Source organism: Vulpes vulpes, chromosome 4, assembly GCF_048418805.1.
Source record: "Vulpes vulpes isolate BD-2025 chromosome 4, VulVul3, whole genome shotgun sequence".
Lineage (NCBI taxonomy): Eukaryota > Metazoa > Chordata > Mammalia > Carnivora > Canidae > Vulpes > Vulpes vulpes.
The window spans coordinates 47,660,609-47,672,228 of record NC_132783.1 but is presented as its reverse complement, the minus strand read 5'-3'; the positions used below and the strand labels follow the sequence as shown (position 1 = coordinate 47,672,228).

Below are 11,620 nucleotides of genomic sequence, written 5' to 3'. Positions count from 1 at the left end.
CCTAATGGAAACCAGTCCTGAAGCCTGGCCATACCCACCTGTCCAGGTTCAGCTTATGGGCCAGCATCCTCCAGTCATGACCTCTCGTCTGTGGAGCGTCCAGGCTGCTACAGAGCTTCTGCCGGATAGGGGGAGGGATGCTAAAAGCACCGGGTCCCGTCATGGTGGTGATGGTGCTCGCTGGGTCCAACAGAGGCAGATCGATGCCAGTAGGTTCCTGTAGTTCAGGCATAGAAACAACACAGCATTATTTCCAAAGACAAAAGCCATCTCTATTGAACCAATCAACACAATGCCTTGCTTTGAGCAATAAGAAGAAAATGAGTGCTATTCCTCTTGGTAAGAAGGCCTTCTCCCAGGCCGAAAGTGGTGACCTGGTTGAGAAGAAAAAGTGCGTTCTGTGCTGAGTTTGCATAGCCTTGGATGGACAGGTTTCGCTATGGACCGGGTGAGGCGGAAGCTCTGGTGTGATACGGCAACAGCTTTTCTCTCATCCTTTTCAGGATGAAAGAGGAGAGAGGACTATCAATACTCCTAAAGGTTTAGATTTCAAGAGGGGAGAAATGTTCAAAAGGGCAGTTCTTTGAGAATGAACAGATCTGAGATTAGAGAAGGCTGGAAGTTCAGAGTTTCTAGAAACTGTCTGACCCGGAGGGGAATGCCCTGGGCAAATGCCCAAGTAAATTCTCTCTCTAACCTCTGCAGAAGAAGAGTCAGTTCTGCTTTTGTTGAATCTGATGGAACACAGCTCTCCTCCAAATGGTATCAAATTAAGACTAATTTTTTTAAAGAAAATGATGAACACAGTAGATTGCCTTAGGGCAAGCGCTAATGGCATCCTCCGATTGCTGTACACCCTTATTTTTGTTAAATCTAATTTTAGGAGAGAAAACCATAAATTGGCTCTTAAAATAGTTTCAGCTCATAAAACAGCACAAATGCAAGATCTGCAGGAGAACCTCTAATCATTTTCTGATCACTTCTGCTGGTTGGAAAAGCAAAAGCAAATGTTGCCTGGGAACTATTAAAGCAATAAAAGAAAATCTACTTTATCTACTTTAAATGTCATCTTCCCCCTTCCCCTCTCTCTCTCGTTCTCTTTCAAAGCAGGTAACTCTTTGGTGTACATAAGTAGTTGCTGCAGGATAAACTAGCCACACACATTTTGAATCATCATGAAGTCTCTGGTGTCATGGCAGAGGGCTGAGCTCAGGAGGGGTCAGTGTCACCACTGCCCAGAGCCCCCCAAATCTGGTTGCTCCTGTGCCGTAGGCATCACCACTGTGTCCCCAGCATACTCTGTATCCTGGGGCCAGCTGCCAACTCTCACTGCTAGGCTTGTGCAATCCCACCGCATAGGGTCCATCAGGACTTGGAGGGCACATTAGAGCAACACAAATTCTTTGCCATAATACATGCGGTGGTGTTGGCTGTCATCACGGTATCTGGCCTCAAAACCCCCAAAGTGGCAAACTGAGACTCTGAGGATCCCATTTGCTCCTCTGTGTTAGCTCCAGCACATACCAGTTAGAGGACTGGTGGGAATGAAACACATTAGTAGTAAATGGGAGTTGGAGTCCCTGAATGGGGAAGTGGCCTACAGATCTTTCCCTGAACCTGGCGGAGATCCTTCCAAAGGACCCTGAGAAGAGAGGGCTTCTGATCTCACAGGCACAGGGCTTAAACTAAAGGGACCAGAAGAGTGACCTGGGGGCAGGTGGTGGTGTTTATCAATGGATTTATGTTGGGGATTTCTGAACCAAAGCCCTTCAGCACTTGTATTGGGGAGGGGGGGGGGGAAGTATGCAAGGGGTTGAGAAGGTGGAGGTGAGGAGAAATCACATGGTATTTCCACAACTTAGTGCCATCACCCAGGCTGAGATGCTTCTTCCTGTGTGGACAGTAAAAACAGGGCCTAGAAGGAAAGCCACCATATGCCCAAATGTGACCATCCCTTGCTGGCAAGGAAGGTTGAGTTTGCACTTTGAGGGGTCTGTTTTGTGTAGCTGTGACTTTGTTCCCCAGAGACTCTTCTTGTTCGTGACCACAACATCTCCCTATGGCTTACCTGTGGTCAGTCTGTCAGACGAATTCTTCCTGAAGTGCCACACTGATGTTTCTCCTTCTCTCTCTCCCTCTCTCTCATTAAGAACCTTTAAATGCTCCGACCACACAGAGTCCTCACTTTTACTCAGGATATCTGCACCGCCTGCCTCATCGGCTGGTGGGAGGCTCCAGAGGTGATGCCTGTGTAGTACGGAGCCCGGCCTGATGTGGAGGAGGGGCTCCCTCCTCCCCCCACTGCTTGGCAATCACATCCATCCCTTCCTCGGGTTGCCTGGACAGGACTCAAACTCGTCTCAGACTGGACCACTCACTGTTCCAAGCACCTTTTATTTAAGGCCATACCTCTGATTGTTCTTTTTCCCTTAATCTCTCTCGGGCAAACCCCTCAAAGTCTGGACCAAAGACGTGTCCTCATGCCTCCCCTGAGCAAAGCCACCCAAAGCCACCAACCTGGGACCTCTGGCAGCACTTTTCCCGGCCCACACATTCTGCCCTAGGCACGCTGGCCTTATTTATATGCTACTTCTTTTGATTCCTATGATTTCTTGGAGATTAAAGTATTTTTGTCATCCTCAGAATTCCTATGATATCAGCCCAGTGCCCTGCACAGAGAAGCTCCTCAATTCATATTTGTTGAAATGAGAGAAAATATTTTTCCTGCTATAGAAAGAGTCTGAAGCTGTCTCCTGACAGAAGCCCAGTGCTGTGTTGAGCTTCTTTCCAAGTAAATGTAACTAATAATATTGGCTCTTTTCACTGTCAAATCCTGAAATGAAGGCAGTCATGCCACTCGGGAAGGTCTGCCACATATTCACGTTGCCGTCCTTTTCCTAGTGAGTTAAAACCACTTCACGTGACCCTCCGAGGCCTGAGTCACCAGCCTTGGCTATTGGGCCTATTTATTTCTCTGTGGATGAAATAGGCCCAAGAGGGCATAATTTCTTGTCTCTCTTATCAGATGGCCAACAACAGGCTTGGAGGTAAAAGAAAAATAGACATTTCCATTTCATCTAATAATTTCAGTTGCTATTCCTTCTGCCTTCACTTCCAGGTAGGAGTAGGGTTTACTCTCACAGAGCACTTATTGCAATAATCATTTACAATACCGGTACCATCTGTCTCTGATGCCATGATTCCCTCAGTTAAACATATGATTTTTCAACATTAGCCAAACAGCTGCTGTGGGTGACAGCACACGTTTTCGGCGCTGTGTGGGAGAACCAACTTTCCGCTCCCGTACCCTGACTCTTCTTCTGGAAGTCACCGCCAAAGAGCTAGATTTTCCTAACGGTTGTTTAAACAGGTAACAGAAAACTGAAGAGTAAGTAGACGGGGTGAGTACAGCAGAGTGGTGTTACTTTGCACATTTTAAATATTCTTCTTCATGTACAAAATGTGTACAGAAAGCGGTCGTAAGGTCTAGCAAGTGTGGGAAACTATAATCGTGACTATTGTCCGGGAATCTATTCATAAAGCAGAGGACTCAGTCTGCCTCCCGAAGTTCCACCTTTTCCTGGGTTCAAAGCTGTGAACTGAGGCAAGGTGTGATAAACCAAACCGGGAAGATAAGCTGCCTTCTTTACTCTGGGAACTAGTATTGATTCATTTACTTATTGAGATTTATTTTTCACTCCTTTATTTTTTCTAGTGGCTGACTGAGGTTTTATGATTTTGATAGAAAGGGAATCTAAAGTTTGATGACAGATGCCACAGATGGTCGAGGCAGAGTTTACTCAAGAACTACGGAATCCTAATGGCATCAATGGAGCAGTACTGCCCACCAGCAGCTGAACATGTGCCAGGAGCCAAGTTCTGTTCAGGGCACCTACTAACATTCACTTGTTCGTCTCTCATGACACACCCCAGAGTTCATTTTACCCTTGAGGAACCTGAGGCGGGAGGGGTGAGGTGATAGTTCATGTCCCAGTGGAACTGTCCATTTGGGAATTTCCTACCATGGGTCTCTGTGTAGAGCTGAAACTAAGTAGAAGGCCTGAAGAGACTTTAAATTTCCTCCTCTTCACTACACTGATTTTTCCCTGGATGTTGATGGGTAATTTCCCTGTTACTATTCCCCGCATATCCCTCTTTAAAAAAATAAAGAAAAGTAAAACCTTTTATTATTTACATTTGGGCATGCATTCGGGCCCCTACTTTTACTCCTTCAGACATTTTCATTCCTAGACTCCTTCTCTGTGAGACTAAAGGCTTTGTCTCTTGTTAAGCAGTCTCTGGCCAGAGCACCCAGCGAGGAACAACTGGCCAACCCCTGACATCCCCGCGGTCTATGTCAAGCACAGCCTGGTCTCCCTGGGCGGCAACAGGTCCTTCTTGACTGGAGAGGCCAAGGGCCATGGCTTTATAAATGACTGCTGGTGAGTGCCTTGAGTGGTGGGCAATTGGGGAGGGGGCAGTGCATTCCTGGCAAGTCAGCTCATTCTCATTCTCAGAAGACAGCACTTTGGAACTGCAACCCCAGCCCACCTGCCAGCTAGCCCTGTGACCCTAGGAAGGAGGCCTGTGCAGGAGAAAGAAACCACAAATGGCCTCTTTTCTCTGTTTGGTTATGCTTTATCAGTCACAATATACCCCTACCCGGAGCTTTTGATGGGGATCCAGGTCTCAGGGCTCTCCAGAATCAATTGTTCAGAGCTGAGCCTTGCTCCTCTAGTCAGTACCCAGCCCCACATGTCCCCAGTTCCCCTCTGTGGGCTGCACACACCCGCATTCAGATGCTAACCACAGCGGTGGGACTCAGTGACCCAGAAGTAAAAGCAGCAGAGTGCCCCCTAATCCCCAAAGTCATCTGACTCCAGTCATTTCTGCCCTTCCCTCAGTGACATGTGTTCCTCTGCCACAGACGGCCAAAGGCCTCGGCGCACCAGAGGCTGGCCTCTCTGCCACCAAGTTGCAAAAGAAATCATCTTTCCTCTACGTTGGCACAAGGACGAAAGTCCTTCAATTGTGATGGCACTTTGCAAAACTGTCTGGGCTCTGCGATGGGCGGGGGGTGGGGGGGAGGCTCTGGCTGGGGGCTGGGGGCTGGGGCCTGGGTGTTAACGGGGGACTGGACAGCTCCCTTTCACTCGGGCCTCGCCCCATCCAGCTTTCATCACACAGCAAACGTTCACACTGAACAGAAAGCAGGCATCAAAGGAGCAGACGTCCTCGCCCCCCTCCAAAATTCCGCAGCCTTTGTTGTCACTGGAGCTGGGTGGTTATTGAACTTTGCAGACCTGCTGGGCTTGGAAAGTGAAAACACCCTCCGGAGCCAGCAGGGGTGGTGCTGTGCGCCTGGGAGATAGGGCCTGCGCCTGAGGCCGGGCGGTTGCCATGGCGCCCTGACACCGAGATCATTCCTTATGAATGTCACCGGGGTCTGTGACTAAAGTTGTTTATGAGGCAAAAGTCTCAGGGAACTACAGCAGGACGTGGTGGCCGCGGCTGGGCTGGGCAGCTGTGGGAAAGAGGGCTGGGGCGCCCGGAGCCTTGTGCTGAGGGAGACCGTCTCCAAGTGGGACATGGAGCGCAGCCGCACGGTGCGGTGGCAGTTCACTCGTCACCGTCACCGTGGTGAGACAGCGAGGGAGAAGTCGCCTTTGAAATCATCGACTGTCCTGCCGTAGTTTTAAAATAGGACAGTCCTGGGCTCTGGCTGGTGCAGCCAGTGGCTCGAGCTGGGCTCGGCCAGGCCCCGGGAAGCGCTGCCTCCTGACCCTTTGGCTCCTTTCCCTTTGTTCCTCCCTGTGGAGGGGCTCCCCTGTTCGGAAGGAGGGCGGGAGGACCTGGCACCCCAGGCTGCTCTGGGGAGAGCCACGCCACGTACGCGCCACTTACATTCTACCTGAGCCTGAAGTTCGGGTCTGCTGTGAAAAGTTACAACGTGACCTTAAATTCATGTCATAAAATACAAAAGACTTACTCTTCAAAAAGGATTTCCTATTATATTCTTCTATATAGCTAGCTCCCTGAGTTCACTAAAAATATTGTCCTATTAATAAATAGGACCCATCTAAGCGTTTCAGGACTTCCTACATGGCCTCTGCTGAGACACCTTTACCCTCCACGCCCCCTCCCACCCCTTCCCAAGGTCAGTCTCTCTCCTGGTTTCTTTTTTCTTTTCTTTTTAAAAAGATTTTATTTATTTATTGAGAGACACAGAGTCACAGGCAGAGTTGGAGAAGCAGGCTCCATGCAGGCAGCCCAACGTGGGACTCAATCCCGGGTCTCCAGGATCACGCCCCGGACCGAAGGCGGTGCCAAACCGCCAAGCCACCGGGGCTGCCCTCTCTCCTGGTTTCTGTGGCAGGAGCTTCTTACCTCTGACACGGTGCAGTGTAGCTGGAAGATCTGCCCTTCTCCTTCCACCTGTCGCACGCAGAGTTTGCAAACCAGCTCCACTGTGTTCAGGCTAAATCTTTCCAGGGTGAACGTGCAGTGGAGGTTTCTTTGCGACCCACTCCAGATATGATAAAAAGGAATTTCCTAGAGGATATAACAATGTAAACCACAATGAAGGATTAATGCTGAAAACAACTCTCAGATACCACACTGCCAAGTACTTTTCTTAGGAGTACATGTTATTCTATTAATACTCATGACAGCCTAGCATGGGGACATCCCAACATGCTTTTTGAGAAAGCCAAGGCCTGCCTGGAGATGTTAAATAATACCACCACCACCCCCACCACCACCACTCCCACCCCAAATCTCACAGCTAGTAAGTGGTGGAGCTGAGATATGAACCCAGGGAGTCAGCCTCCGGTGTCTCTATAGCTAACCAGTCTGCCACTTCTCTATCGTTTACAAGAGAAGCCATTGTATGAGATTTTTCAAAAGTTTAGCAAATTCCCAAAATAAAACCTGCACACTCCAGTCACTGCTCATTAAAAGGAATCCCTGCCGTGGTGTTCTGGAGAAAAGCAAAGAAAGTCTAAAGGGTAAAGCACTGATCCAGCTCCCTTTCATGCCTGTACGCTCCCTTTGCACCGGACAGGGGAAAGCCAAAACCCACTGCAAGCGGGTAACCATGGGCCCGATTAGCTGCCGCAGAAAATCCTTGGCCTAAAAAGCACCAAGCCTCTAATGAGTCCATCCCAGAATCTTGTTTCCATAAAGTAAAGGAAAAAAAAGAAGAAGGAAGGAAGGAAGGAAGGAAGGAAGGAAGGAAGGAAGGAAAGAAAGAGAAAGATGAAAGAAGAAAGAAAGAAAGAAAGAGAAAGAAAAGAAAGAGAAAGAAAGAAAGAAAGAAAAAGAAAGAAAGAAGAAAGAAAGAAAGAAGAAAGAAAGAAAGAAAGAAAGAAAGAAAGAAAGAAGAAAGAAAGAAAGAAAAAAAGAAAGAAGAAAGAAAGAAAGAAAGAAAGAAAGAAAGAAAGAAAGAAAGAAAGAAAGAAAGAAAAGGGAGACTATCGTAGTTAAGAACAGAGGCGGCTCTGGAGCTGAATTCAGTACAAATGAGAATACCCTTCCCTCGCTTATGTGGTGGTGTGGGGTAAGTTAACCTTCCCAGGCCTCACTTTCCTTATCTGTGAAAAAGTAAGCAAAAGAGCACCTAATCATGACCTGCTGGGATTAATCAAACCCGATGAGATAAATCAAAGTGCACGGGTATCTGGCAGATGGTAACAATTCAGCCAGGCGTGGCTTGAACTAATATCAGATTATCATTGTTATCAAAATAGTATTTTCCTTTATGATTGCACAAAGGATACTGTTCATAAAAGGGTAAGATTTGTGGGGTTTTGTGGTGATTGCAAAATAAGGGAGAGAAGAAAGCAAAGGAAGAGATTTAATAGCAAAGTCAAAAGCCTGATCCCTCTACCAAGTGCTGAGTTATACAGAAGAGTCTGGTAGGCACCCCCTTGTGAAAGCTCCAGGGTGTTAGTTAGCAAGCTAAGAAATTTATTTCCTACAATTTATGTGTAAGTACTAGACATACAAGACTAAGAATGAGCTGGAAAAAATCCTCCTTCACTCTTAGTAATGTTCACTGACATACCAGGAAGTCACAACCAGGGGAGCTGCAGTGCTGGGTATAGGATTGGATTTGCATGCAGGTAGAGAGGGATATGAAGCTTATCTAAGTGTGGACTGCATCTCTTGGGACTGGGTACAAGGTTGGAGATCCTATCGCACAGCCTCCTGGGAGGTCAGGCTCAGAGAGGTTGGGGGTCAGGGTGACAACCCCTGGAAACACCTCTGCTTTCCCATGTGTCCATGCAGTGATACTTTGGAGCAGTGTTTTTATGCTGTTATCTAATAAAATCCTGATAAAATTTTATTTTTAGGTACTATTTCAATGTCCAAACTGGTGTTCCTTCCAAGTTTTCAATGTAAAGATACCTTCCTAGCAAGGCTGAGGTCTAATTTGTGTCACATGTGGGGTAACACCGTTCTTCTGTTTTTCCTTATGAAAACACTTTTGAGGTTGTTTTTCTTTTATCAATTCAGTGTTAACATTTATTCTGAAAATGAAATGGACTCAGAGGTCCTTTTACTAAAAATTAAAAAATAACAGTGCAATTATTTGAAGGAGAATTAAGAAAAAAATACTTTCAAATATTCTAGAGTATTTTTCAGAAATCCTAAATAGCTCTACACCATTTTGGAGAAACAAGTACTGATCCAGAATTAATTTCAAGGAAAGGAATATCTTATGTCTAAATAATTTTAGATTTCTTTCTTGGAACTGTCTCCAATCCTTTGGTTCAGCTTGGGAACCTTACCTGATACTTTGCCAGCAATTTACTTTTCCAGAGGGAATGGGTGATATCATGAATCGACAAGCGCAAGTTGTGGGTGCTGCCTTTAAAATGAAGAGCCTTAGGTTCTTCTAGGAGCTGTCCTCCCATCTGTCTCTCAAGCTGCAATACTTCCTACAATGACATGCCCAAAGTCAAAAGTAAATTACTGAATCGTATTACTTCCTCTGGCTGGCTTTCTCATCAAATGAGTACGTTTCCTCACCATACCTCCCCCATACCACAACTAACTCGTGCAGACTCCCACTTCTGCAGCCTGGAGACCCTCCAACTGAAGGGTCTGCCAGTTTGTGCGTGACTCAATCCTCCTGACCGTTAACTCTCTTTCAGCAATCTACATCATATGTTCTGAGGCAAATTCATACAGTCTGCATTTCCCCATGGATAAGTGGAAGATTTAATCAAATCATGGAAAATAACAATCAGAACCCCAAACAAGAAGAACTCCAAATGAAAGGAAAAAACAGGTAGAAATATAAACAATTAAAGTAAGTAGATTTTCAATGAACTTTTAGGGAAAAGGGCAAATCACCAGAAAACAAATCCATGTCTTGGACTTGGCAAAACCAGCCAACAAGTGAATATTTGGAATGCATTTGGGGCATTTTTTCAACTTTTTGTAGTTTCTTTACCTACAGAAAGAATATGATTTTTGCATAAAATTATTCATTGCACAATTTTCCTAATTATCAAACACTAAATTAAAATATACTCATTATATATCCCATTAGAGGAAAATCTACTGATGCAGATTAGGAGGGTTCATCAGCTCCAAATACTGAACTAAACAATTACTCAGATTAAATCTGGAAGAGAAGACTTCATTTCTCAAGAACTGTGGCTGATTAAAAATTGTGCTATGTAACTTTACTTATACTATAAAGATGTAACACGAAGACAAATTTTAAGTATACTTTCATTTCTCAAACAAGCTAATGGGAGTTAACGAAGCATTTCCAAGTACAGCCCCAATTATCCAAACAGCAGCAAACCATAAGTTATCAATGAACAAAACATGCGGATCTTCCTTTATTATCAGAACCATCCCTAGGCACTTTGCTCCTGTTACACTTTAAAAGTTTTAGCGACACACATATGTAGGCAATCTGTGGCCGGCCAGTCCCACTGCCTCCCTTCCTCCCTTCCTTCCTTCCTTCCTTCCTTCCTTCCTTCCTTCCTTCCTCCCTCCCTCCCTCCCTCCCTCCCTTCTTTCCTTCCTTCCTTCCTTCCTTCCTTCCTTCCTTCCTTCCTTCCTTCCTTCCTCCCTTCCTTCCTTTCTCCCTTCCTCTCTTCCTTCCTTCCCTCCTTCTTTCTGTTTTAAGGGTTCAGGAAAATAATGGATTTGATTAAAACAAAGGGAGAACACAATCTTCTTCTTTGGTGACATTTCAGTTGGAAGCATGGGGTTCCATAAAACAGGCACCCATCCAGGTCATTCCTGTACTAGGCTCCTACTGGAGTACCAAGCGCAGATGGATCACAGTGGAGAACTGTGAGTATGGGAACCAGATTGCTTTCTACCCAGAAATACATCCGCTTTGCATTTGTTGAATGAATTCTAACCCACGCACATGTAGCCCAGTAAGTGCAGAGCTTACCAACATCATTGATTAGATGTAAACAGCTCATTTCGAGCTACTTCTTAGTGGTTCTTAGCATCCATCATATTTAAGTCAGGCTACTATTATGAATAATGAAGCTGCTGAAAGGTCCTATAAGGTGTAGGAGATATTAGCATGATGTGGAATATGGTCTCAGACACGGATTCCTCTAATTAGTGTTTAATGGAAGAGATGAGGTAACAGCGCATCGGTGGAGAGACGGGCATGGTCCAGCTGCTTCAGAATATTTACATGAGAGGACGCAACCTTGCTGGCTGATGAGTAGCTATTACTTGTGACAGGAGTCTGAACAGTCAGCCGATTCCCAACCAGTCAGTCAGCTACCAGGACACATATGTTGTTCCCTGGCTCTGCTGTGCCTACAGCTCAGCAGGCTCTGAGGGTCCCCAATAAGCCATACAGACCTACCCAACCCAGAGTTGCACATGTTCCTCGTGGAACACTTCACACTCCGTTCCTCGACAAGAATCTAGCCATGTGGAAATGAAGATGAGTAAGAAAAGTGAGGGTTAATTGCAGTTTCTTCTGCTTCAGCAGCAAGGCATAATGAGCTTATGTTGATCATGTTCGGTGTCTAGTTAGCATAATAGAGAAAGCTGATGTTCCCAGTGAACCTGGCACCTGACAAATTCTAAAGCTAAAATGATGTTTGTTTATAAGCCATTAGAAGAAAAGAAACATAATTAGAAATCTTTGAGATTACAGTCATGCCAATCAATCAGTTCTAGCTTCTTTCCAGTACACCCTAATTACCTCATCAAGACGTCTAAAGAGCAATCGATAGTAATTATCTGATTACTATAGATCTTCATTATGTCCAAATTATCTCCCTGGGATGTCTAAAAGAAGATGCATTGTATTCTGGGAGGAAATTGTACCCAACAATATATAATCCCCACCCCATTCCTACAATCAACATAGATTGCCAGAGGATATGGAGAACATTATCAGTTTTCTTGGCAGGGAGGACCAGTGAAAAAAACCCAAACTGCCTATTGGCCATGACCTTGAAGTCAAGAAATCTAATACCACATTTGAATGCAAAGTCTGGGTTGGAGTCAGCCCAAGAATAAGCCTCAGTCCTTGGTTTCTTAGGCATTGACCTCAAAAGGCATGATTGAGACTTCTCACTGGTGGAGAATGATGGCTCTGGCGTGAGCCTTTTTTTCT

At 45.6% G+C, this 11,620-nt stretch overlaps 1 protein-coding gene across 3 annotated transcripts in view; it reads right to left on the bottom strand.

The window, feature by feature from the left end:
- Positions 1 to 11,620, bottom strand: part of UNC5C (unc-5 netrin receptor C) — a 353,473-nt gene that overhangs the window by 7,386 nt on the left and 334,467 nt on the right. For all 3 annotated transcript variants that reach the window (XM_026015628.2, XM_026015627.2, XM_072755605.1), the window contains 3 exons: positions 8,793 to 8,942; positions 6,388 to 6,552; positions 39 to 217 (listed from right to left, as the gene is read on the bottom strand). In XM_026015628.2, the coding sequence (XP_025871413.1) occupies positions 39 to 217; positions 6,388 to 6,552; positions 8,793 to 8,942 (494 nt within the window). The remainder of the gene's footprint in view (positions 1 to 38; positions 218 to 6,387; positions 6,553 to 8,792; positions 8,943 to 11,620) is intronic.